At 56.7% G+C, this 26,722-nt stretch overlaps 1 protein-coding gene across 1 annotated transcript in view; it reads left to right on the top strand.

Moving 5' to 3' along the window:
- The window catches only part of AFAP1L2 (actin filament associated protein 1 like 2), a 106,581-nt gene extending 80,048 nt beyond the window's left edge, over positions 1-26,533 (top strand). The window contains exons 5-19 of the mRNA XM_075533400.1: positions 5,138-5,228; positions 11,266-11,471; positions 12,725-12,904; positions 14,798-14,887; positions 16,097-16,181; positions 16,805-16,909; positions 18,253-18,464; positions 20,134-20,279; positions 20,767-20,878; positions 21,299-21,529; positions 21,616-21,775; positions 21,984-22,139; positions 23,670-23,863; positions 23,948-24,070; positions 25,215-26,533. Coding sequence (XP_075389515.1) covers positions 5,138-5,228; positions 11,266-11,471; positions 12,725-12,904; positions 14,798-14,887; positions 16,097-16,181; positions 16,805-16,909; positions 18,253-18,464; positions 20,134-20,279; positions 20,767-20,878; positions 21,299-21,529; positions 21,616-21,775; positions 21,984-22,139; positions 23,670-23,863; positions 23,948-24,070; positions 25,215-25,241 — 2,118 coding nt within the window. The 3' untranslated portion in view covers positions 25,242-26,533. The remainder of the gene's footprint in view (positions 1-5,137; positions 5,229-11,265; positions 11,472-12,724; positions 12,905-14,797; positions 14,888-16,096; positions 16,182-16,804; positions 16,910-18,252; positions 18,465-20,133; positions 20,280-20,766; positions 20,879-21,298; positions 21,530-21,615; positions 21,776-21,983; positions 22,140-23,669; positions 23,864-23,947; positions 24,071-25,214) is intronic.
- Positions 26,534-26,722: the final 189 nt, after the last annotated feature.

Below are 26,722 nucleotides of genomic sequence, written 5' to 3'. Positions count from 1 at the left end.
GGGGCAAGGCCAGGAAGAGACCGAGCAGAAATGAGTCTGCTCCCTGTCCACAGCGGCCTGGCCCAGGTTCCACATGGGGCTGCTAACTGAAAGAAAGGCCAGCAGTTTTAAACTACTTACCCTAACTCTGCAGGGAAAAGGTGAGGCTTGGGCAGCTAACCACAAGGCCAGCAGTTCAAAAGCACCCATGATCCAAGTGGGCTGAGAGAAGCAGCTGACTCTACAGAAGGACATGGACGACCTGGTCAGTCTGGGAAGCCAGGGCCGGCCTTGTCCACTAGCTCCCCAGTCCACTTGGGCAACAACCACCATGTACTGTGGGGCGGTCACTTGGGCCACGGTTCCTCCTCAGCTCTCCCGTCTAACTCGAGGGTCAGCAAACGTGGCCCGCCGCCTGGTCTCTGTGCATAAAGATTTAGCGGCACCGGGCCACCTTACTTGGTCAGGTAGCATCTGTGGTCATTTTCTGTTGTAATAGCGGTGACAGACCATGTGGCTAGCAGAGTCCAACAATATCTAGTTGCTGGCCCTGGACACTGACGACAACCACACCACACAGCCTTGCCTCCAGGATCGCCTCTGGGGACGGGGTCCATGTGCTTTCTTCCCGTGTCATCTCCTGAGAGTCACCTTGTTGACAGGACAGGTGGTGCTGATATCGATCCCTGGACACGTCTGCCTTCATCCTCAGCACTGAGCTGGGGATCTCTTCTGCCTTTGAACTCGGGTAGTCGGCCGTTTCGTCTGTGTAACTACGTGACTCTCTCCGGAATCATTTGAAAAATCACTTAATCTTTTCACTGGCCACAGCCTCCACCCTTCTGCCCTACCTTGTGCCTCTCTTATCGGGGCAGAACGTGGTTTAGACCAGGTCAGGCTCAGAGATCTCTTCTGAAGCTTCCAAAAAGCACCTGCTCTCCTCCACCAGACACACATGCTTGTCTGCACGTTTTGCCCTTTTAAGGGGTCTTGGTGGCGTTGTGGGTGATACATTGGGCTGTGTAACTGCAAAGCTAGAAGTTTGATACCCCCAGCCGCTCCTCAGGAGCAAGATGAGAAATTCTACTCTGAGAAAGATTCACAGTCTTGGAAACACAGGGGCTGGTCACCCTTGCCCTACAGGGTCGCTGTGAGTTGGGAATCGACGGCAGTGAGTTTGGGTTTTTTAAGTTTCTCCTTTTGAGTGAGATTTTGCATGTTTGTATTGCCTGTTATTTAGCTAAAAGGTGATACCCACACACCCCCAGGGGTAATTTTGGTTAAGATTTAGAGCAGCTCAGAGTGACAGCCTCCAGTGGCCAGGGAAGTCTGGACTTTTGAGAACTGGTGTTCTAGTCCAGTTTCCTTACATTCTATCAGACTCCACCTGTCGTGGCCCTGGTCACAATCGTTGGCAGTGGTCGCGGGGCACTATCTAGTTCTGGTCTCGGTAGATGAGGCCACGGTGTACGAAGAGCAGTGTTTGCCAATGTGGGTGGTACCAGCCCCAGGACAGCTCCGGAACGATCCAAGAGGAGGCTACAAAAGCAGGTACCTAGACTTTATCCTGGAGTACAGGCTACGGTACCAATGGTCTTCACTGCTGGGGGTGGGGTGGGGATGAGTAAATCCTCCCCCGAACCAAAAAAAAGGGAATCAGTAAGGCAACTAAGTCTGGGACCGTCTGGTGTAGACTGTCAGTCCTCAAGACCCTTTCTTCTCTGAGTCTTTGTCTCCTCCTCGTTCCGTTGTTGCAGGCTAGCGAGGCTTTCCGTCCCCATGAAGAGTTACCATCCCGGGACCACAGGGCAGTCCCACCCTGTCCTGTAGGGTCCCTGTGAGTCAGCCGGCAATGACTCAGGGCCGGGAGTTTGAGAATAGAGATCAAGAGGAAATCTTCGATAGCTGCCACGAGCTTCGAAGAATCCTGATTCTGCTCACTCGGTGGGGGTGTAGAGCTCATACTTTGTAAACTATATTGTTACTAGTTAACTGAGGTGCCCCACAAGGCAGGGGCCCCAACTCTTCATACTTGGGAAGACCATCCGATGAGGTATTTGGCTATGTGTAAGAGGCAACCCTAAGTGTCTCCCCGATGTGGTTTATTCTCCATCTGGGTGGAATGCGTGTGTGCATGCACACACTTACCTCTATGTCTATATGTCTACAGAGCCGTCTGCACGCATGCACTCTCACATAGCCACCCCTTGTGCATGTATGCCTGTCTGCATAACCACCCACCCACGTTTTGGTGGTGGTTGGCTATGTACATCATTTACAAGTTCATTTCAAGTGTAGAGCTTGCCGGCATGAATTATATCACAGCCTTGTACAACCACCAACACGTTTTAATCCACCATGTTTGTATTCCACGGTTGAGGGCAGTGGCTTGGGCAGTTCTCCCAGGACACGCCCTCTGCTCCACTCCGAGACAGAGACAGCCTTCCCACCCCCCTCCACGCCCCCGTAGACGCAGACCCTTTGGTGTTACTGACTCATGGAGAGTTCTGAAGCAGGGCTTGTTTCTGCCGCCCTGGGCTAATGGTGGGAATCCTGGAGTCCCTGGGCGGGGCAAACTGAATGAGCCAACTGCTAATAGTCTGGGTGAGCTTGGTGTCCTCCTCGAGTAGGTGCCTTTGGAACAAAGGCTTGGAAATCCACTTCTGAAAACCCAGCCCCCGGACACACTGCGGGGCACAGCTGTGAATGACCCGAGGCTCTTCAGACCGCTGGCTTTGGTGGTCCGGTCCCAGGAGCAGCAGGGAGCAGACCTGGAGAAGCCTGTGATGAGATCATTCCCATTGGGGGCTGAGCCCAGGTGGTATAGTGGTTATGTGTCATGCTGTAAACTGCAAGATCGGCGGCTCAAAACCACCAGCCACTCCTTGAGGGAAAGAAGAGGCTCTCTACTCCTGTGAAGAGTGACAGTCCCGGAAACCCACGGGGCAGCTCGCTTCTGCCCTATAGAGTCCCTGTGAGTCAGCATCCACTTGATGGTCATGAATGTGGTTTTTGCTTTGAGGGCTAAGCTCAGGTCAGCCAGCCCACCACCATCTCCTTGGCCAGGACAAGGGGCCCTGGTCATGGGCGCTGAGTCCATCTGATAGCAGGTGACATCATAGGCTGTCTTCTTCATGAAGCTGGTGGTTCTCCCAGACCTTCAGCATAGGTTCAAACTGCCGGCCTTCTGGGCAGCAGCTGGGCGCTTAACCCTGTGCCAAGCTCACCTCTCTCCATCCTAGTTCCCAAATTAAGCCCATCCTCCAAGGCGTGGGGGCTTCTGAAACCCCACCTGTGCCAGCAGGACAGAGAATTGTGGAGAAACTTAGCCCAGGAAGCTGTGGTCACAATAGAATGTTGTCCAATTTGCTTGCCGTGGAGAGCCGCCACTGGAGCTGGGCCTGTGTCGGTAAAGTCAAAGGCCAGCGAGGGCAAGGGCGACCCTCCGTGGGATGGGTTGGCGCAGAGACTCAGGCATGCTGGTGCTCGCAAGGACGTCGCAGGGCTAAACAGCATTCTGTTCTGTTGTCCATAGGGGCCACCATGAGCCAAGAGTCAACTCAACGATAGCTAGCTACCTGTTGCTTCATAGTCGGGTACCCATTTGACAGGTGGGATGATGGTATCCTGTGTTTTCAATCTTACAAAAGAAGTTTAATTTGATGAGAATTTAAGCAGCAAGGTGTATGTCAGCGCAACTATTTCTACACAGACATGCAGTCCGGGGCCACTGACTTCATCCTCCAGACTGGAACCATGCTTGCCTCCCTCTCCCGGCTATTGCTGTCTCCTCCCCAGGAGTGCTGCTGTCCTGTGACCCCACAGAGGGAGATCCTAAAAGAGTACACTGCCCAGGGCAGGCCTTTCTCGCACTGGCTGAGGGATTGTTTGGCTTTAAGAAAACTCAGGGAGGCTTCGTTTTGTCATAAGCTTTACAGGGTATCTCCAGACAACACTTTCAAGGGTTCATCCAACCTTCCTGGCCCCAGGAAGTCGTCTAGAGGCCAAGGGGAATGTGAAGTTCTGCTCTGCGTTTTCTCTCCCTGTTGACCAGGGTTCTGCTCCACGGTTGTTGATTAAAACGTCCAGCACCCAGGCCCTCAGGCTCACGGCAAAGGAGACTGCTGTCCCGCAGGCAGTTAGCCCCGCGTTCTGTAGCCTCTGCTCTGCCTGACGCTCCTCCTAACTCTGCAGCACAGATGAACAGAGATCCATTGTTATGCCCTGGGTGCATGCTCTTCATTTGGCACACCCCATCCCCTGTAAGCCTGGGGGAGGGGGGTCTTTTTTTTTTTTTTTGTGAAATTAAGTCCCAAGGTCATTGCCTCTGTGCCTCCCACACGACTTTGACCTGGTCTCTCTCCTGCTGGACCACTCACCAGGCTGCTAAACACTTTCCAGGGGGTGAAGTCTCCTTACAACGGACTTGTCAACATTGGGCCGTGTCCCCAGCAGGCTGCACACTGGAGCCAGCCAAGGCCTTACAGAAGGAAGGGTGGCATGAACTAAAGGTTTGGGAATTAGAGACCTAGTCATCTTCTCCATGTGCCGTGGGTGGGGCACATCATTTTTGAAAAAGTATTCGAATGGAAAGCTACCATACCTCCCATAACAGCCTGATGCTATCTGGACCTTTACTCGGACTATGGGGTCCCTGTGTGTATCTTGGGTAGGGTGCAATGGGTTAAGCAGGTGCCTGCTAGCCGGGGATTCAAACTTACCTAGAGGTGCCAGGGAGGAAAGGCCTGGCCGTCTTTGGGAAGGCCGTAGCCTTAACACACACACCCCCCCTCCAGCACAGTTGTACTCTGACACAAACTGGGGGTGCCAGGAGTCAAAGCCATAGAGCAGCAACTGGCTCTCTTTTCCTTGCCATGGTGAGGGTCTCTTCCCCAACCCGTTGCCTCGAGGAGACACCACAGCTTGGTGTGTAGTCAAGCAGCGTGCTCCAGATTCAGACCCTGGCCTGGGTGATTGGGGGGTGCGTGTGCATCTGGGAGCTCCCCCTTCTCCCTCCCCATTGATTTGAAGATGGGTCCAGCATGGTTCTGCACATCCCCCCTCCCCCTCCTCTCCCTCCCTCCCATCTGGAGGGTTTGATTCAAACTGTTCCCTGTGAAGAAGCATCTCTGAAAATGTCTGTTTGTTCATACTGCAGATTCCAGAGCGGAAACAGCTTCCTGTCCCAAAGGTGGAGTCGCTAGAGAGTTACTATGAAGAGGCTGAGCCCTACGATGTACCCCTAAACGGTGCGGCCTGCAGCCAGGGCTGGAGGGGGGTGCGGGGGCTCCCAGTGTGGGTGCTGGACCAACGTGGGCTGAGTGAGGAGCCGAGACCCAGCCGCGCGCACACAGTGGGGAGGGGTGGGGCATGGCCTAGGGGCTACTGCAGGATTGAGCCCAGAAACAGGGGGGCGGGGGTTGTCTGAGCAGCCTCTGGGTTCCCTCAGGCAGTCAGTTGATGGCGACTGTGCTTCCTTCTGGAAGACAGGGCATTCAGGTTTTATTGAGCCAAGCCAGGCATCAGATACGGAAACATTCAGTGCATGTGGGGTCAGGGGTGTGTGTGGGGTACTCTTAGGTGGAAGAAGAGCAGGGGCTGGGCCAGGGCAGGGTGGGGGCGGCTGTGTTTAAACAGGATGGGCCTTGCTGACAGTGTGGCTGTGACCCCAAAGACTACAGCAGGGGGTGCCCCTGCAGGAAGACCATCTTGGGCAGAGGGCAACTGAGGCCCCAAGGTGTGGCATGGTGTGTGTGTGTGTGTGTGTGTGTGTGTGTGTGTGTGTGTTGGCGGCTTGTCTGAGGTGTGCATGTGTGTGGTGGAGGAAGGCTTGTCAGCATGAGCTTGTGAGTGTGTGTGGGGGAGGTGGGCTACCAGGAGAGGAAGCCTGCAGTTCACAGAAGGCCCAGCCTTCTCTCTGTGTGAAGCCGGAGCCCCCTAGAGTCCCTCGGGGGTTGCAGAAGGTAGCCCTGGACCCCGAGTGGAGAGCAGGCTATCGGCAGAGGACATCCAGCCATCAGTGCTTTTGGTACAGGGGTTCTTTGGTTCCATGGGAAGGCCCAGAAGATTCTGGAAGAGGTGGCATGGCATGGCACGGGTCCCCAAGCAGCTGGACTGCTACAGGACTCTCCTTTCCCCTGATTACTGCCTCCTCCGTAAAAGGACTCGAACTCACTGCCACTCAGGCGACCCGAGCCCTAGCGAGCAGGGGATTTGGAGAGCATCTTTCAGTTGTCGGCAATGCCTGGCCCTGGTGCAGGGAGGCAGCTGGGCTGACTGGGAAACTGGGAAACCTTGCTGAGGGAGCAGGGATGAGACAGGACCTGGGGCCACACTGGGTGTTCCTGTCCTCAGACTTTCACTCCCGCCCTGGTCCGGGGAAGCTGTGTGGGAGGCTAGGGCTTGTTTGGACGGCGGCTCTGGTGAGAGGCTGGCTGGAGGCAAACACCACTGGCTTCTCTGTCCCACCGCCAAGCCTTCCCGGTCACCATCCATCCATCCAGGCTGTGATTTCACTGCCAAGGGTGTGGCGCTGGTGTCGGGGCACACCTTGAAGGTGCAGGCAGTGACTCACCTCTCACAGCACCCCCTGGCCCTTCCAGACGAGTCCCACCAGATGTGAGCTGGACCGGCTGGGACCTGCGTCCCAGACACTCCCTACGGGGTGAGAAACACAAGCCAGTGCCGGGAGGACCTGGGTGTCTTGGCATATGTCCGTTCGCTTTGAATTCGTGGTGGCGGTGGCAGTGGCTATGATGGAGTGCCTAGGTCATGTACACCACTCATGTGCTCCCCTGCTGACCCGAAGGCAGTGGTTTCGGTCTGCCCGGAGGCATCTTAGAAGGAAAAGGGCCGGTGATAGCCATCGTTGAAAACCCTACGGAGCCCACCTCTGCTCTCACACGTACAAGGTTACCATGAGTCACAGCTGACTTAACAGCAGCCGGCTTGGGAGGGTGGGTTTTGGTAGCTGGCACTGAGGCTACCTCAAGGGCAGTGTGAACTCACCGTGGGGAGCAGGTCAGGAGAGCGCAGAGATGGAGCGAGTCCCCTCTGAGCAAATAGCCAGGTGCCTGTCCTCCACCTGGAGGATGGGAATGAGGAAGACTTGGGAAATGTGACCCCACTCATAAAGAAGGAGGACTCCCCTGGGCCATGCCGGAGCTCCAGTGGAGCTGTGTGAGGGGCAGGTGTGCAGCAGCAAGAACAGCCAGGGCCCCAGCCCCGCGCTCAGGTTGGTCCGCCAACAGCACTTCTGCTGACTTCCTGGAAGAGACACGTGCTGGAATGCTGGCCCTTCTCTGGCCACACCCACCCCACGCTGCTCACTCCGTCAGGCTCCCCTCCCCTCCTAAAAGCCCAGCAAGTGCCCCTCTGATGGCCTGTGCAGAGGACACTGGGTCTGTCCAGCTGCCCTGAAGGACAAAGGACCAGTGGGTATGGGGTAGTGCCAACTGCTGCTGCTTCCATCACGACACAATCGCAACATATAGCAACACAGCGACAGCTGAGGCTTGTTCACGGATGAGCCCGGGAGAGCCCAACTTCCACTTCTAGCCAGTTCTCCCCAGGAGCAACCTGGGGACAGACTGACACGCTCGATGCTTGAACAAGCTTCCCGTTTCCAAACCAGTGTTTCCCAGCGTGAGGGATACCAGCCCCCGGGGGGGGGGGCGCAGGAAGGACCTAGAACCAAAGCCAACCTCACTGCCACTGAGACCTTGCTGACTTATGGACAGGAGTGGCCCCACCCCTGGGCGTTTCCGAAACTGTCACTCTGTATGGGAGTAGGAAGATGGAAGGTGGGGTAGGGGTGGGGGGGGAGGGGGAAGGGCTCAGAAGAGCTAAAACCAGACATCAAGTCGGTTATGGGCTATCCTATGAAAGTCTTTGGTTGCCGTGGGGTGCTGAGTAATTGTTTTGTTCCTGAAAAGGGGCGCTAAAGCCAAATAAGCTTGGGAGTCTGTATTCCAAAAGATGTGCTAGGATTAAAGACCTGGTGGTCAACATTGAAAGACAGCAACAACCCCCCCACCCCCCGGATGATAACAGTCCAGGCTATTCATGGGGTCCCCACGAGCGGGGAGGGGGGCCTCCAATGGCAGCTAACAGGAGGTGCAGTCCATGGCCGGGCTCCTTCTGGTGTTTGGCTCACCCGCGCAGTAGGGCCCAGGGTTCTCTGCCAAGAGAGTAGACAACCCATCTACGGGTACATTGTCCCTTCGGCTACCTTCCACTAGTGGCTCACAGTCACACCTGTGGGCACCTCTGGGTGTGATGGGGCTGGCAAATGGAGAGCTCCCACACCTGGTGTCAGGCAGCCCAGTCACGACTCCTGTGACTCTGGCCTGGTACCTGCTGTCTCTTTATCTCTCCTCTCTCCATTCCCCCCACCCCAACCCCCTTCACCTGTGCCTCTGGGCATCCTACAGGTCCACCATGCAGAATCCCCACTCCTGGAGGCCCCAGCTGGGTGCAGGTGCCCAAAGGCATCATTTATGCCACCATCACCCTGGGTACTGCATGTACACACCTCTAGCTGCCTGATGGGGTGCATGTTGTGTGTCCACAGCCCTTTCCCTGTCTTCAGGCCCAGCTCCTGCATAATTGCCCATGTGCTGTCCTCCCAGGGTTGAAATGCAGTAGAGTCCCTGCTTGCAGACCCGTGCCCACAGCATCTGACCCACTAGCCAGAAGCTTCAGGGTGCTGCATAACTGCCCTGCCTCTTCCCCAGGACTCCGCTCTGGGGCAAGGTGTGCAGTCCATTGAGGATGTATCATCTAAGCACCCCATCTCCCACCCTCAGGAGACCTCCGAAGCCAGCTAGCTGTTTTCAGAAGATCCTACATTTACGTTCCTGGCTGGTGCGTAGGGTTAAGTGCCCAGCCATTGGCCAAAAGGTTGGGGATTCGAGTCTACCCAGAGGGATGGTGGAAGAAAGGCCTGGTGGAGGTCTTGTTTCCAAAACCTGGAGAGGCCCTGTGGAACAGAGCTCTTCCTTGGCCTGCCATGTGAGGATACCTCACATCAGAACCGGTGGCAATGCTTTATGCTCAATAAAACTTAACATTCAGCCCAAACTGGCTGCCACTGGGTCGATGACAGTGTGGTCAGTGTGACCTTATAGGTCAGGGTAGAGCTGCCCCTGAGGATTTCCTAGACTGTAACCCTTTGTGGGAGTAGAAATCCCCATCTTTCTACTCGCAGTAGCCAGTGGTTTCGAACTGTTGACCAGTACACACCCAGCGTCGGCGCTCCTAATAGACTAATACACTTGTGCTGAATTTCTCTCAGGCTATTTCAAGGTCCTAGGATGCGCTGTTTCCGCTCACGGAACACAGTGGGCAGGCTGCAGAGTTTTCCATGAGGCACATGGGAAACCCACCAAGAAGCAAGGGAGTCACCCCGACCACTGTGGCCTCCCGCCACTGGTTTTTGTAACTGAACAAGGTGCCCAGTGGCCTGGTCCATTCTTATTCCTTCATCTCCAAAGCAAACCACGCTCACTGCCGCTGGGTCGATGCTGACTCACAGCAACCCTACAGGAAGGGGAGAACCGGCCCTGTGGGTTTGAGACTGTGGCTCTTGCCACGAGTAGAGCCCCACCTTTCCCCCTTGGAGCAGCTGAGGGTTTTGGACTGCTGACCACAGGTCAGCCTAACTCGTACCACGACGCCACCAAAACAAAGAGGGATTGTTTGTGTTGGAACTACCCTGACCCAAGCACCCTACTGAATGGTCGTTTTGAGTTCTTCCTGCTGTTGTGCTCTCCCACCCACCACTCCATCTCCAGGAGTTTCTGGGACTGCAAACCAGGCTTGGGTGCTTGGGTGGATGTTGGCTGTGTGGTCTGTGGAACTGGGCTGGCCCGGCTCCCTCCCGCTACTGGGCTATCTTAATGCATGTCCCTTCCCCTCCTGCTGTAAAGAGAGCTAGTTTCTGAGCACGCATTCCCTGGGCTGACTGGGTCAAAGGGCCCGGATGTTTTTAGGACTCTTAAAGCAACATCCCACTGGCTGGTTTTCTGAGAGGCTTGTGCTAATTTATGTTGCCACCAGAGAGCAAGAGAGTTTGAGGCCCCCACCGCGCAGTGCTTTAAATCTCCGCTCGGTGACTAGGTACACAATTCTCAATGCTGCTTTGTGCTGATAAACCATGGATGGGATGCATGAGAAGAAACCTGATGCTAAACTATTCCGAGTGCTATTTTTAGAAATATTAAAGCACGTTTTCATTGGCAGTGTGGCTAGAGGAACTGTGTGACCTGGGTCACTCGCTTGGTTTTCCTGTATTCTAATTCACGTGTGGGCCTCTTTCCTTAGTATGCAGGGGAGGGAAGTGAGAGGGGTATGGGGCTGTCACTTTTCTCCAGGGGGAGTCATGTGGAGGACAGGGGAGGGTCGCTCACCCTCATGGGAGGGGGTGAGCAGGACAGACACCCCCCCTTGTGGAAGTCACAAGGGATTCTGAACCCATTTTCTGGACCCCTTGCCCAGCAATGGCGAGGCGGTGAGCTCCCTGACCACAGGGAAATTCAGGCAGGCCCTGGAGTAGGCCCAAGGTTGATAGATGGGACCTGTGGTCTACAGGGGTCCCCAAGGGCCTCTTCCCCATGTCCTGATTTCCAAGGTGGACTCCCCCCCACCCCCCCACCCCCAGCTCATCAGTTTGTGTTGGCAGTGGAGCCAGGAACACAGTGTTTAGGAGTTCTTGTAAAACAAAACAAAAAGCAAAACCATTAAGTTGACTCACTGCCACCCGGAAAGGCAAGGGTACCAGGAGGAACCAGGCAAAAGGAGCTAAATTGGCACTGACGGCTGTTGAGAAAGGAGGGATGGGGGCCCAACTTTGAAGGGATACAGCTCTGAGGGGACTATGCAGGGGCTGGGTGGGGGCCCCATCCTAGAATGCCGTTTCCTATGGTGGTTTATCTTCCCCGTTTCTGCGGAGTCACAGCCCTGCCTTCTCCCTCCCATCGCCCCCTCGGTTGAAGAAAAACAGGCTCAGGCTAGGAGTCCTTGAGAGCAAACAGTGAGTCCGTGTGTTCGGCAGGGTCGTGTCTGAAGTTTCCATGGGGGGCAGGATGTGAGGGAGAAAGGACCAGGGGAGAAGCTTGGTTTTGAATTGTTTGTGCTGCGGGCCGTGGTCACGGGTTAGGGCCAGTGAGGTCTGAGGTCGAGGACACACGAGGCAGGTGGGCTGTGGCCCCGGGCCTGCTGTCCTCCTGACCCAGGCATGTTATAGAAATGCCGGCAGGGTCCTGAGCGGGCTGGTCTTCCTCACAGAGGACGGAGAGGCTGTGAGCAGCTCCTACGAGTCCTACGATGAAGAGGAGAGCAACAAGGGCAAGTCGGCCCCCTACCAGTGGCCCTCGCCCGAGGCCGGCATCGAGCTGATGCGGGAGGCCCGCATCTGCGCCTTCCTGTGGAGGAAGAAGTGGCTGGGCCAGTGGGCCAAGCAGCTCTGCGTCATCAAGGACACCAGGCTCCTGGTCAGTTGGCCTCCCACCCTGTTGTCTTCAATCCCTGGGGCCGGGAGGGTCCCAAGGGATAGGGCTTTCCTATCGGGAATGACACCTGGGCCGTAACCATTCACTTGACCATAAGGATGGGGAGGGTGATGCCGGACTGGGCAGTGTTCTGTTCGGCTGAATGCGGGGTCGCTGTGAGTCAGCACCTTCTGGAAGGTGCCAGACCACAGAGCAAAGGTACCAGGATGCCTGCGCAAAGCTCCCTGCCGGCGCGTTGATTCTGACTCAGAGTGACGTTGCGGGACAGAACAGAGCTGCTCCCGCGGTTTCCAGACTGTCCGTGTTTAAGGGGACTGGCAGCCTCCGTCCTCTCCCACGGAGCGACTGGGGGGTTTCAAACTGCTGGTCTTGCGGTGAGCAGCCCAGCCTCTCACACACGACACCAGCAGGCTCCTCGGGATTGGAACCTCTTTGATCGGGAACTGTGTGCAGAACTGTGGGGGCACGCGTGAACAGATCTTCCTCCCGCACCACAGCTGTCATTATGTCCATCAATCACCACCCCCACCCCCAGGCCAGGAGATGTAGAATTTTGTGGGTATAAGTGAATGAGCTTTTTTTTCCTTCCCTTTTTCAAATATTTTTGGTTTGGGTTTGTCTTAAAAAATTCTAGTCGTTTTCCCCAGACTCTCGAAGGCAGTGGTGATCATCCCCCTCCGGTCCGCTCCCATCACCCAGAGAGCATCGCCAGCCCTGGTGCCGGCTACTGCTCATACCAGTTCCCCGGGAGCCAGATGCACCTTCTTGGGGATGGAGACCGCGCTCTGCACGAGACTGTCTTGGTGTCCCGGGGTCTTTGGATTCTCATGTCTGTTCTTTCATAAGAAAGCTTAGCCTCCGCTCGCTCTCTGTGGGCCCCTTCCCAGCAAGCTGAGCCAGAAACACAGGGCATGTCCAAGGTCAGCCCCACCTCAGCTATATGAGTTGCCTACCTGGGACACCTTTCCAGGGCTGCCCTGGCCCCAGAGCAAGGGCCCAGAGCATCCTGAGCTGGTGAGAGGAGGAAACCCCACCAGTGGCCCCCTTCCTCTGGTGTTGGAAACCAGAGCCGTTGCTCGAGAAGACTCTGGGCCCTGCTGCCTGCAAGTCCTACCTTGCGACTTTCCTGGCGTAAAGCCGGTCTCTTGGTAGGCGGTCCTGCATGGCCAGGAGCCATTCCCTCTGTAGAACTTGTCTAGACCTGGCGACCTGGTAACCTTCCTCCTTCCCTCCAGTGCTACAAGTCCTCCAAGGACCAAAGCCCGCAGCTGGACGTGAGCTTGGTGGGCAGCAGCGTCGTCCACAAGGAGAAGCAGGTGCGGAAGAAGGAGCACAAGTTGAAGATCACGCCCCTGAACGCCGACGTGATCGTGCTGGGGCTGCAGAGCAAGGACCAGGCTGAGCAGTGGCTCCGGGTGAGGGGGACACCAAGCTGGGTGGGGGCTCTGCTCCCCTCCAGGGCTCCAAGTCATGGCTCTTCTAAACCCAGACACTGCGGAGCTGATGCTGGCTCATGGTGAGCCCAGCATAGGGTCGTGCTCCAGTGTTTGTGATGAGGGATTTTTCAGAAATAGTTCACCAGGCCTTTCTTCCGTGACACCGCTGGGTGGATTTGAACCGCCAACCTTTTGGTTAGCACCAAACACTTAATCATTGTGCTACCAGGACTCCTTTTCTGGAAGGACAATCTGGGCATTTAAGAGCACGGGATCCAGATCCCCATCCTGATTCAACTTCTCTATAGCAGAGTGCCTTGGGTTGGGAACTTCCTGTGTATTTAGTGCTGGAGCTCTGGTGGCTTAGTGGTTACGCATCAGGCTGCTAAGTTTAGGGTCAGCGGTTCAAAACCCCCAGGTATTTTGTTGAAGAAAGATGGCGTTTTCCACTCCCGTACAACAGTTAAAGTCTAGGAAACGCACAGGGGCACGTCAACCCTGTCCTACAGGGTCATTGTGATCGGAATTAACTCAATGACAGCGCTTTTTTTTTTTAGTGGGGCTTGTCCAGAGCTGACAAAGACCCAGGACTCTGGGCTGCTGGTGTGGGTTTTAATGCCATTCTTTTTCATGCCGGTTCCCGGTCTTGGCTGGCTTGGTCTCCGTGCCAGTCCTCCCCTACCCCCATCTTTCTCTCTGAGACACATGCACACATGCTTGCCCACTCACTTGCCCCGTTTCCAGTGTTTGTCTTCTGTGTGCCCCTCTAGCATACCACTGCTTCCCTCCCTCCCCAAACTCCCATGCCCTCTCCCTGAGACAGTCCCTGCCCCCACAGCCCCTGCTGGGCATGTCCAGGACAAGCAGGCTTTCTGGCAGCTGCCTGGCCCACTTGGCTGCAGAGACCCTGCCCTCTTGCTCCTCTGAAGGGCAGTGGGAGCTTGGTGGTGAGCGCACAAAGAAGCTGCGCTTGCGCCAGGGATGGGCTGCCTGGCCTGTCTGTTGAGCTCTCAGCCTGGCCCTGAAAACTGGGCCATAGGATGTGGCTGGAGGATGGGAGGTGCTGAGACCAGACCAGGGCCTAGGAAAGGCAGGCACAGGCAGGGCTTTGTAGGCAGGGGCATGGCAGCCTTGGACCATTGCTCCAAAGACTTGGATGCCCTGTCCTCAGCACTCCAGTCCCCATGGCACAGCTGCCGTCCCAGCTCATAGATGGGGAACTGAGACTTGATCTCAAAGTCATTGGGTGCCCCATGTGGGGCTTGCTCTGCTTTTTCTGGTTGCCCCCCCCCTCCCTTCTAGCTGGAGACTCAGGAAGGGAGGACTTGGAAGTAGCCCTTGGTAACTGTGCCTGATGGACTTGGCTGGGGCGGGGCAGGTTGACAGTACTACAGCTGCCCCAGGCTGTGATCCTCCCTCTGAGGACCCCTGAAGTAGCCCTTGCTGTGCTTCGTGGGGCTCCAGAGGGGCTTCTGTGTCTTCCCTATGTAGGCCCCTGGGCTCAGACTAACAGACTTCTCCACAGAGAGGGGGGTCAACTGAGACAGGCCCATCTGGGGCGTTTGCAGGCCAGCAGCATCGATGAGTTCTGGGAGCCCCCCCAACCAGGGGACCCTCCGGGAAAGGTCTTTGCTCAGAGGCCTGGCTGACACAGGCCTAGGTGTTCCTGGGATCGAGGCTCTGCCCCCAGAGCAGGTGGGGGCCTACAGACAGGAGTGGCTGTCCCAGAGGCTGAGGCCACAAGTGGGCAGGGAGCAGGGTGGCTCTCTGGTTCCCCCTCACCTCCAGCCTCTCCCTGCCCCTCTGTCTTGCTCTGTCTGCCCCACCTCTTATCTCACCCTACCTAACTCCCCCCCACCCCCCGGCCCCCAGGTCATCCAGGAGGTGAGCGGCATGCCTTTGGAAGTCGAGTCAGAGGGAAACCAGTGTGTCCCAGAAAGCCAGCGCCTCACCTGTCTGAAGGTAAGCTCTTCCTGGTCAGGGGTGGACTACAAAGACCCATTTTCCCCTCCTCCTGGAAAATGGAAAGCCTATGACCCCCCTCAGCCCAATGCAAAGGCAGATGCACTGCCAGGTACAGTCGTTTGCTTGGCAGGAAGACATGACCGGGATGCAGACCTGGATGACTTTCCAGCCTGAGGGGAAAACCCTGTGGGAGCCAATGTGCCTTTGCCCCTCCCTGGCCCCACCCCTCGAATAGTGAAGGAAGGTTTCCCTTGAGGGGGCAGCTGCTCTTCTCTCAAGCCTGGTGGGGGGTGCGGGGGCTCTGTGGGTGGTGGTCCCAGCCCAGGGCTCCCTTGGCCTGGGGGGCCAGGTGGAGGAAGTTGGGCAGGATGCTGACTGAGGGCTGGATGGGCTATCACCTGTGGGTCACAGCCCCGTCCCCCATCTCCAGCTCACTGCAAGTGGGCCTCCCAAAGCAGGCCCTGCCACAGAGCAGCCCAAGGGGCCAGCATTTCAGGGCTCCCTCCCCTGACAAGGAGGAAAGTTAGCTGGTCAGCAGGGGCTTTGTTCTTGGGAGGCATGCCCCCCCGCCCCCTGAGAGGAATCCGGAGGTAACCTCCAAAGGGGCAGGCCTGTGAGGTCTGCTCCTCCCTGACTGTTGACCCCAAACTCAGGGTTTTCTTCCCTTACGGTGGGATGATCCTGCCCTCGAGGCTTGGTACTCAAGACCCTCTTCCCAGGCTGGCAGCTTTGATGCCCACTCCCTGGCTGTGGCCAGTCCAGCCTGTGGGCTGGATCCTGAAAGTGTGCCTCTAGAGCAGGCCAGTGGTCCCGTGGTCCCCCAGAGGCCTGTGTCTGCTGGCTGGGATGGTCTCCGTAGTTGACACATGTGAAGTGGGGGCCAATTGGCTGAAAAACTACAGGGGGTTGGTTTGAGGCCACTGCCACCCACAGGAGGTTGGTTCCCAGGTGGGCAGCTCACTGTGGCGAGCATTCCTGGGATGCTATCGCATCGGATTGGGCCGTCCCTTTGGAGGCCTGGGAGTGAGGATAGGGGGGTCCCCTTGAAGGAAAGGTGCTCTGGGGCCACCTCAAGGGGCAGCGTCCCCACCGGGACCTGGACTTTGCACTTCCCAGGAGGCTCACAACCAACAGATCTCGCACACAACACTGGGGGGAAGGGACTGTCCCCCAGCCTGAGGCCACCTCGCTGTCCTTCCTCCACAGCTGGAGGTCGCCGAGAAGTACCTGTCACCCTCTGAGTGCGGAGGCGCCACAGACGGACACACTGAGGTCCCAGAGACCAAAGATGGTAACCACACTGCTGCATTCGCCTAGCCATCGGGGATAGGGGCGGCACATCCCTCTGTGCACAGCTGGTGTTCTGGGTGGACAGGAGCAAGTTCTAGCCCCCCGCTGCGAACATGGCCTTCAATGTATCCGTGGCTTGTTAAAACCACCTCCTCACCTGTGGAGTCTCGCGGTGCCCCACACGGGCTCTGCATTGCCCGGTGTCTCCTCTCCCCACGCCTCTCCTCCGAGGCACTTCTGGGCGGGCATAATCCTCCACCACCCCAACCTTTGGGTTAGCAGCCGAGTGTGTGAACCATGTGGTCCATCCTGGCACAGAGCTGGACATGAAGTGGCCACACTGAGCAGACATGTCACCAAATTCTAGGAATAAGGACCTTCATTTACTGCATCTCGTTTGCCAGCCCCCTTGGGGACTGGGTAAAGATGAGCTGGTGTTTGCATGGTCCAGAGAGGGTGCTGTCTCTCGTGCGTGTCCCTATAGGGTGGCTTGTAGAAGCCGGGGGGTGGGGACAGACATGGGGTGTGTGCCTGAATGTCAAGGCAGGTGCAATGGGAACAAGTCTTCCAGTGAGGCCTGGTGGGTCTGTGGAATCCTGACTGGTCTTCCCCTCCTCCCGACAGTCAAGAAGAAATACTCTGCTGGCCTCAGACTGAGCAACCTGATGAGCCTGGGCAGGAAGAAGTCCACCTCACTGGAGCCTACTGCACGGGCCCTGGAGATGTCCAGTAAGTGCCGCAGGCTGATGAGGTCAGGCCATGAGGGGCTCGGTCTTGCTTTAAGCCTCTCCAGGCACCCCTGGACTTAGTGTCTGCTCACAATGCGTGGCTGCATGCCTCATTAGGCTCTCCTGCCACGCCTGGGCTTGGGGGAAGTGGAGGCTAGCAGACTGGTGTCTTACGGGCCTTTGAAATAGCTGTGCCTCTGAGCAGCACTGCTGGGGGCTGGCTGGCAGTGCCAGCCACCAGGGGGAGGAGGACCAGGCAGATAGAGGGCACAGCTCGGGAAGTCAGGATGGGGGCAATGCCTTTATGCCCTGTGTACACCATGTGCCGTCCTGATGGCTATAAACTCAGCACAGAGGCCCCTTTCCTGCTCTGTGGGAAGAGGCTTGGGGGGAAGGGTGGTTTGATGGGCAGGCTGGGATGGTACATGGGGAGGGAGGCACTGAGGTTCTGAGATGGGGGCCCACACCAAGGTCACGTGGCAGGTTTCCAGGGTTTACTTGGGTGCTGGCATGTGGAGTCTGTACCTAGAGGTCATCTCCGCTGCCCTCCTGTTACACTTGAGGAAACTGAGGCTAGGTTAGAAGGCCTTTGCCAGAAAATGTCCTGGGGTTAGTGGCTGCGCCCAGGTCCTGGGTCTCAGAGCTGCCACTCCTGATGGCCTAGAAGCCATTCCAGTCCGACCTCAGGTCTCCCCTCCCTGCTCATGAAGCCCATTTAGCCCATGTCTGCTCCTTCCGAGTCCCTTGGTCAGGTGAGAAGGCAGCAGATTGGAGGTGTCTCTGGCCCGACTCTGCCCGCCCAGGGGGGTTCCGGAAGCACCGACTCTCCTCCTACCTTGCAGCGTGACATGATATGGGTGACGCTGCCCTGCATGCAGGGAGAGGGCCCTCGGAAGGGGCTCAGGACACAGACCTGGGCCCTGGAGGGGATCAGGCAGAAGACGTACCGTGGAGAAAGAAGCCCGTCTCCTCACTGGGGGTGGGGGTGTGTACACACACGGGGACAGGAACTAAGTGTCCTGAAAGAAGCAGGACAGGGAGGTGCCTGAGCAGCAGAGGCTGGGACAGCAGGCGACGTAGGGAGGAAAGAGTCTTGGGGGGTGGGGCTGGGGGGGATCCACAGTAAGGAGCCTGGGGTGGGGTTGAGCTGCCGAGTCGGGAGCATGAGGCCTAGAGTTGGGGATCCCTGCCCCATACACCCTCTGAACCCTCTCTAATTAGAACACCCCCTACTTCTCTGGACCACCTTGCCCTCAAGCCAGCCCCCCCACCCCCGGGGTGCCAGCCTGAACATCCTGGGCTGCTGAGCCCTCCTGCAGCTGCCTGCCCCCTGCCCTGCCCCAGGTTACCTGAACGTCCTGGTCAACAGGCAGCGGAGACCACGCTGGTGCACCATCAAGGACAGCCACCTGCACTTCTACCAAGACCGGAACAGGAGCAAGGCCGCCCAGCAGCCCATCTGCCTGCTGGGCTGCGAGGTGGTCCCAGACCCCAGCCCGGACCACCTCTATTCTTTCCGCATCCTCCACAATGGGGAGGAGCTGGTCAAGCTGGAGGTACGGTGGGCCGTTGGGACCGTGGGGGTGGAGGTTCACGGCTGTCCCCAAAAGGCCGGGGACAGCAGTCCAGGAAGGGTCACAGCATCCTGCAGCAGATTTTATCCGATCCGGCCCTGAGGGTTTGCAGGCCCCCTGGGGTGGCCCTGCTCTTGGTGACAGGTGATAAGCTCTTTATGCTCCTGGGGCTGGAGGGGTGCTGGTGGGTCTGAGGACCTTGCTTGGCTTGTACCACACCAGAAAGGGGCCTCCATGCCCTGCAGATAAGACTCGGGCTACTGGGAGTCTTTTAGAGCTTAGATGACGTGATATTTACGGCCGCCTTGCATGGCAAACGGCCCTGGGATGGGCTGGAGCCTCGAGTGAGTTCCAAACTTAAAACTCACTGCCACCGAATAGATGCCAACCCATAGCAAGCCTATAGGACAGGGTAGAAGGTAGAACTGGAGTAGAGAGGCTTGTCTTTCTCCCACGAAGTGGCTTGGTGGTTTCAAACTGCTGGCCTTTGCGGATCGAAGCTCAATTCATGAGAGAAAGAGAGAGAGAGACAGACACACACGTTCCCATAGCAGTTTACGTTGGCCAGAGGTCTGCATCCACATGATGTGCCAGGGCCGCCCTCTGGTGGTGGAGAGAGTGGCCTCACCATGGCTTCACACCCTGGGCAAACTTGTGTCCATCTTCACCGGTGACTTAAATACATGATGCTGCGCCGAACGAGACAGATCCACCCCGGCCCTCTACAAGAACTTATGTTCTAGTGCGAGGGTGAGATGTTCACCAATTTCCCAACCACGTCCTGAACAGGGATGCGGCGGCGGTGGGAGAGCGTGGAGGGTGCAGTGAAGCTGCGTGGAAGCCCGCACCCTGTGGAGAGGGCGCTGTTTGCACTCTGTCCTACGTGCTGGCAGCAGCACACCCCAGGGGAGGCAGCAGGCTCTGGTTCCCATCTTGAGAAGCTTCCTCCGGCTGGACAGATGGGAGGCAGCAAAGGGATCCCCAGGCCCAGCTAGGAAGCCATGCAGGTTGCCCTACCCAGACGTGTGGTGGTTAGAAGGAGGGGTGCCAGAGGCAGCCGTGTTCAGGTACAGTCAAGTTCGTCACCACTGGGCACTGAGCTGGGTTTTCTCTCGATACAGCCCAGCCTTCTCTCCCAGACAAGGCTGGTCTTTTAGAAGTTCCTGCTGCACTTGTTTGGCTTCAGTCATTCCTTTTTGGGAGGGGTGGGAGAGAGGGAGACTTCATTCTGGACCTCAGAGCTGGATCACCTGGTCTGATATGGAAGCCATCATGCAGTTCTGAAAACATCAAAAACTAAAGTTCATTTGAATTTCGGTTCTGAGCAGGGACCCAGGCCAGGCAGTTCTCTAGAAACAGGCGTCTCCGTGGCTCAGTGGGAGTTAAGCACAGGGGCCACAGTTCACAAAGGTCAGCCGCTCTACCGGAGAAAGATGAGGCTTTCTACTCCCGTTAAGATTTACGCACACGGCCCCTCCTCCTGTCCTATAGGGTCTCTGTGAATCGGCATGGCAGTGAGCTGTTTTGAGACACGGGGTCAAGATGCCCCTGGTGGTGGGAAGTAGGAATGGAGCGAGTGGAGGGGGGGTGAGGTGAGAGTGGGAGAAACTGGGCCCTCTCAGCTGCCCCATCCCACTCGGCTCCGCCACAGGCCAAGTCTTCCGAGGAAATGGGCCACTGGCTGGGCCTTCTGCTCTCCGAGTCCGGCTCCAAGACTGACCCCGAAGACTTCACCTATGACTATGTGGATGCTGACCGGGTCTCCTGCATCGTGACCGCTGCCAAAAACTCTCTGTTGTGAGTGTGGGGGCCCAGACCTGCCTTCTGCAGGCTCCCTCGGTCACAGTCCATGTCTCCAAGGCCAGGGGTGCCCAGCTGACTCCCTCCTCCCTCTCACTGGTCTCCACTTTCCCATCGGCCCCTCACTCTGTTCCAGCACACCCCCAGAGTGGGTGGCAGGCATGCTTGCTCTCCCAGGAGGCAGTGCTTGCTCCTGGCGAGGGAGATGGAAACTGGCCAAGCCACCAAAGGGGAGCTGGAAGAGTGGGGCATGGGGCCCAGCCACTGAGAGCCGAGAGGGGGTGGTGGCGGTGGAGGGAGGAGAGTTGGGCAGAGGAGGCTACCTAAGAGATGGGGCCAGAGTTTTTATTTTCTGGAAGAGAAACCAGGCCCCCAGAGGTCTATGAAGTGGGGCAGTTCCCTCAGTAAATGAACTGGCTTGAAGCTGGAGGGAGGGTCGGGTTCCTGGCCGGCCTCTCCTGACGCCGCGTGCTGGGTCCCCCAGCCTGCTGCAGAGGAAGTTCTCGGAGCCCAACGCGTACATCGACGGGCTGCCCCAGCCGGGCCAACAGGAGGAGCTCTATGATGACGTGGTCTCTTCCAAGCAGACGGCAGCGGTAAGGGCCCTGTCCTCCAACCTGCCTCCACCCCAGTCACCCTCACGGTCCCTAAGCTGGGTGGGTGCTGAGCTTCCGTCCCCTCCGTGCAGGCCCACTCCTGCCTAGCTTGGGGATTTGTGTAGCTAGCACTGCTTTGGGGGTGGGGGGTGGGCGGCAAGATGGCACTGGTGACGTCGTTAGACTGCAGCCAATCTGTCCTTGACCTGTCAGCCTCTGTCACTGAAAGGGCCCTCTGCTGCAGTCCGGGGTTTACCTTGTTCCTAGAGCCGCACTTCATAGGGCGGTGCTGCTCTTGACAGGGTCTAGAAAGCCCGAGTCTCCTATCTAACTCCAGCCCAGCAGGAGTGGCCCCTCTGCAGTCCTGAGAGCCAAGGGAAGGCCCGTCTCACACTCATGCCCCCCTCCACCTGCCCACAGGTGAACACCCCCGAGGAGGGCAGCTCCACGGGAGTGGATGATCCAGGTACCAGTGAGTCTGACCGAGTCTACCTGGACCTCACGCCCATCAAGTCATTCCTCCACAGCCCCGCTGGCGGCCAAGTCCAGGCCATGCCCTGCCTGGACAACCTGGCCAAGGCCCTTCCTGAGGACCCGGGGCCAGTCCCAGACGAGCCCCCAGAGATGGCTGCAGAGCCACCTGAGGAGCAGGTACAGACTGTTCCCCAGATTCAGGCTGGGCCCCCTTCCAGCCCCCTGGCCGGCCAGCTGAGTGTCCCTCTGTCCCTATGATGCAGAGGCAGCAGGAGAGCCCCGAGCCTGAGGAGCCCTGCCCGAGAGTCACCACCGTCAAGATCCAGACGGAGCAGCAGCAGATCTCCTTCCCTGACACGGTGGCCATGCCCCCTGCCGGAGCCAGCCCCCCAGGGAAGGACAGGCTGCGGGGGGCCAGTGCAGGTGCCTATCCTCTGTAAAGGCCAAGGGACACTTGCCCAAGGCCGCCCAGCAAAGGTGGGGCCCAGCTTCCCTCTCGGGCCGGGAGCAGTACTTGCAGTTTCTCGTCCACCCGAAAGGCAGGCGCGGAGACAGGAAATGGGGAGGACAGCGCCCTTGACAGGTGCCCCCAGCTGACCTGGTGATCCTCTCTCCCTCCCTGCATCTACAGAAATCAAACTGGGCAAGACCAGGACGGAGGCGGAGGTGAGGCGGTACACGGAGGAAAAGGAGAGGCTGGAGAAGAGGAAGGAGGAAATCCGGGGCCACCTGGCTCAGCTGCGGAGAGAGAGAAGGGAACTGAAAGAGACGCTGTCCAAGTGTACAGGTGAGCAGCCGCCCCACCTGAGGCTCAGCCCCGAGTCATCTTGTACGGCGACGACCTTGACCCGATGGGACAGCAGCAGGATGAGGATCTTCCTTTTTTAAATGTTTTAAAAAAAAACCAAAACATACATTTGCCTTAAGTTAAAACATATTTATCAGTTCCAACTCACAGAGACCCAACAGGACCGAGTAGAACTTCCCCTGTGGGTTTCTGATACTGTAACTCTTTGTGAGAGTAGAAAGCCTCCTCTTTCTCATGCAGAGAGCCCGGTGGGTTCGAACTGCTGACCTTGTGATGAGCAGCCCATCTGAGAACCTCTGTGCCACCAAGGGTCCTTTCATTGACCCATCAGCTCCTGGGTCAGCTGAGTGGAGTCCTGGGTCCTCTCTCTGGCCTAGTCCACATTCATTGCCAGTCTTTACTGATTTCGAAGCTTGTATAGCGATCTCAATCCTTCTGGATTCCTCCCTAGATCCTCCTCCTCCTGCATCTCTCTCTAGAACACCTTTCCCAGCATTCGAGTAACGTTTCCTACTCGGGTAATAATGTCAATTGCAGAGTTAAAATCTTAAGTGCATCATGCCTAAAGAGGAAGGGGGGGCGGTCCGGACCGTGTTCTTACATTAACGTTACTAGGCTCTGACTCACCTGCCCTTCGATTGACCCACCTGAAGTCTACAACACATTCCGTTGCTGTTAAGTGGCTCAGAGTTCAACACCCATCACTGCCCTGGACTTTAGAATCAGTTTGTCAGCCCAGGAAGAAATTCCATGGGTGATTCTCCTAGCCCTAGGCAACCACTCACCTCGTGTCTCTGCCCCCGAGTGGTGAGCGGAGGAACCCCGGTGGCACAGTGGGTCAGGAGTTCGAATCTACCAGCCGGTCCACTTCCACAAAGACTTACAGCCTTGAAAACCCCTTTGGCCCATTTCTATTGTAGGGGATCTCCAAGTCAGTCGACTGGATGGCGGGGGAAGAGGGGGCTGGTTTTCCAGGTTGGGTGGTCTGGGATGCACAGTGGGCATGAGGGCGTGGCCGCCGGGGAGGCTGATGAATCGCATCAGAAGCTCTTCTCGGCTCAGAGCCCCCGCTCGGTGGGTGCTTGTAAGAAAGGAGTTTGGGGTCCCCAGCCCTTTCTTCCCGACCTAGAAGCCCCCTCCTAAGCGAGAGGATTTCCACTGTAGTGTCGTCTCTTGACAAGTGAGCCCCCTCTTTCAGCATCTCTAAGATCTGACCGCTGACGAGGAACCATGTTTTGTCTTTCCATGTCACGGGGCCACCAAGTTGCTTGACCCGCTCCAGGATGGCGGGTCCCTGCCCACAGGTGCCGGAAGGACTTGCTGCCTTCTCACCTGTCCCTCTCCTGGACACCCTTGTTTGTACAGACATTTGGGTCTGCTCTGGTTTTGCCGTGATGAGCAGGTGTGAAGGCAGACTGTCCTCCTGCAGCCTCTGCAGAGCACGAGAGCACACAGCCCAGGGCTGGGGGCTGCCCCCTTCCTGCCTGAGCCTCCCCGCCCCCTCCCCAGACAAGGGCGCCCTGGCCAGCCTGGAGCAGCAGCTGAGGGGCATCGACGAGGAGTGCCGGCTGGAGGAGCGCAGGCGTGTGGACGTGGAGCTCACCATGGTGGAGGTGAAGGACAACCTCAAGAAGGCCGAGGCGGGGCCTGTGACCCTGGGCACCGCCGTGGACACCACGCACCTGGACAGCGGGAGCCCCCGAGTGAGTGTGGGGCCACACAGCGGGGAGAGGGCGCGAATCCCCCGCCCCAACTCAAACTCAGCCCCTCCTCTCCTGTGACTATAGCCCAAAGCTGCCACCCTGATCCCCGTCCCCGACTGTACCCCCGTCAATGCAGCCACCACGCTCAAGAACAGGCCTCTCTCTGTCATGGCTGCTGGCAAAGGCACGGTCCTCCAGAAAGCCAAGGTAAGCACCCACTCCAGGCCTCACCAAGGTTGCGGGGGCTGGGGGAGAGTGCCATAGGGGCAATCAGCAGCCCTACCTTACCACCTGGTTCAAGTGACCTTCTCAATCCTACCCCCCCCCCGCCACGCCCCTTTGGTCACCTGGCTCCAGGGACAGGTCGTGGCATTTAGCTTTCTAATGGGAAAGTCAGCGATTCTAAAGGACTCCGCCCCGGTATCTCCAGAAACAAATTCAGACATTGACGTGGTTTGCCAAAGGCTGCCCTGCCAGCTAAGAGCTGAGCCAAGAGCCGTCCTATAATGGGCCCCGCAGGCTATGTGGAGAGTGTCATTACTCCCTCACGAGAACGTGCCTGGAGCTGCCTTTGTTTTTGGCAAGCTCCGTGTCTTCTTTCCATCCTGCTGGCGGTGTGTGGAGGCACCCACACTGATTAACTCAAATTCTGTGTGGAACTGCGTGGCAGGCATCACTAGTTGCTTACAGCACACTGTGCCATGGCCTCAGAATCTCCTGATGGGTGCTCTGCACAGGGTCAAGTGGGCTTGGCAAAGGAATCGAAATGTATTTGCCATCTGTTTCTAGATGCTTCTATGCTTAAAACGTGTGATATGTACAGGTATGCATCGCTTAACATCCAACCACATACACGTCTGTGGGCCAGGCACCCAGGTGTCTGAATACTAGGACTCCAGACCCTCACCTCGTCTGCAGCGACGGAGACCTAGGCCCAAACTCCTAAACCCGGTCCCCCCTCGACTTGGCAAAGCCTAGAACCTGTTTTTTTTTTATTCCTTGGTGTGGTCCTGTAGGGCGCTGATGGAAAGGTATGTGCCCTGGCTCAGGTATCCTCAGCCCACACCGTACCCTCTCCAGGCAGGTTCTCACAGGTAAGCTGGCCTACCTGAGAGGGCGGTGACAGCTGGGTGGGACCTGGCCAAGCGTTGCACAGAGGACCCTGGGCCAGTTTACACAAAAACACCCAAACCACAAAACACCCCATTTCACAGCACGTGCCATGGATGTTAAGCGACCTGTACCTATATATATATACATAAGAATGTAGCAGCCTTTGTAACCCATGCACACACACAGGAGTAACTTTCTTTCTCTTTGTGGGGCCGTGGGTATTTTTATGGAACGCTAGGAGTGGGAGAAGAAAGGAGCCAGCTAGGAGACAAGCTTCATCTCTGGACTATTGCACCCACCCTGATCTCGGTGACAGTCCTGCTTCCTGAAAGGCTTCGTTAGAGCAGCACCTCCCTGAACGGGGCCTCTGCTCGGAAGAACATGACACCAGGGTGCTATGTACGTGTGGAGAGCTTTGGCCAAGGAGACCCGGCCCCTTCTCAGCACCAGGGGCACTAACGCAAGAACGATGACTTAGTCCCCAGCAAGAGCGACACGCTTCTGCAGGCCTGGTGGAAGAGAAGGCAGCGGGGGACCTCATATCCACATGGCAGGTGGCTCTATTGACCGAGAACACCCAGACCTCCGCCGAGCCATCATCTCACCCCCAATGTAGCCGTGTTGAAGGATGGACAGTCCTCCACTCTGCAGGCCCGGCGGGGACCATCTGCAACAGGCTTCTTGAAAAACGGTAGCAGAAGAGACCTTGGAGATCCCTGTCCCAACTCAGTCAATAACTTTTTTTTGGGGGGGTGGGGATCCTAGGACAGGCCTCAATTGACTACTTTTAGATATTAAGTGATGCTGTATTATATAGAAAAGTGAAAAATTTTGTAACTTAGAGTGAAAACCTTGTCTGGAAATTTACCTTTTTATATTGTCATAGAAAGCAAGTACCCCGTGTTTACAGATTCGTGCCTGGTGGCCCGGCCATCGGAAGGGAAGAGGTAACTTAATGTCACACTCAATCCTTGATGTGCTTGGTGAGGATGCTCACGCTGGGCTGCTTCTCCCCCACCTCAGATGGCACGGTTATGTTTTTAACACGAGTTGAAACATTTCATCTGTCGTCTCTGCCTCGCGTCTGGGAAAGTTCTCTGAGAACGTAAGGTCATTTGGAGTATCGCTGTCTTTCTAATCCCAGGACATTTCTTTCGTCAGATTTTTATAAATAAAATTTCACTTGTCATTTGGATTTTCTTGTTTTTTCATGGATCTTGACAGACACAAGAAAACCAAGCTCACGGCCAACTTGGAGCGATCCTATCGGACAGGGCAGAAGTGCCCGTGTGGGCTTCCTGGATTAACTCTTTACAGGCAGAGAAAGAAAGCCCTGACTTTCTCCCGGAGAGCAGCTGGTCGGGTTTGAACCTCTGGCCTTGGGTTAGCTTTAGGGAATTCATAGACAACACCTTCTGGGAGTAAACATGCATGAGCCATTGAAAGTCAGTGCTCATGTGAGCTGGAGACCTCATTTACATACGTGGAAGCATTTACTTTGACAAACCCCAAAACGGGCTTCACCGGATGCAATAAAAAGGCGATGGCAGTATTTAAATAGCGGCAGCAAAAAGACATGGCTTGTAAACACATGATATTCAGGTACAGTAACACTATGAATACAGCAGTTTAGAGACTTATGGGACTTCCATTTTTATAAAGCCGATAAACAGGAGCCAGATGTTATTTTTGGACAGAGATTAAAAAAAAAAAAGTCTACGCAACAATGCACTCTATCAAAATGAG

This window comes from Tenrec ecaudatus, chromosome 16 (genome assembly GCF_050624435.1).
Source record: "Tenrec ecaudatus isolate mTenEca1 chromosome 16, mTenEca1.hap1, whole genome shotgun sequence".
In the NCBI taxonomy this organism is placed as follows: Eukaryota; Metazoa; Chordata; class Mammalia; order Afrosoricida; family Tenrecidae; genus Tenrec; species Tenrec ecaudatus.
Note: the sequence above shows the minus strand (reverse complement) of the source record. Positions and strands in the feature narration are given on the sequence as shown.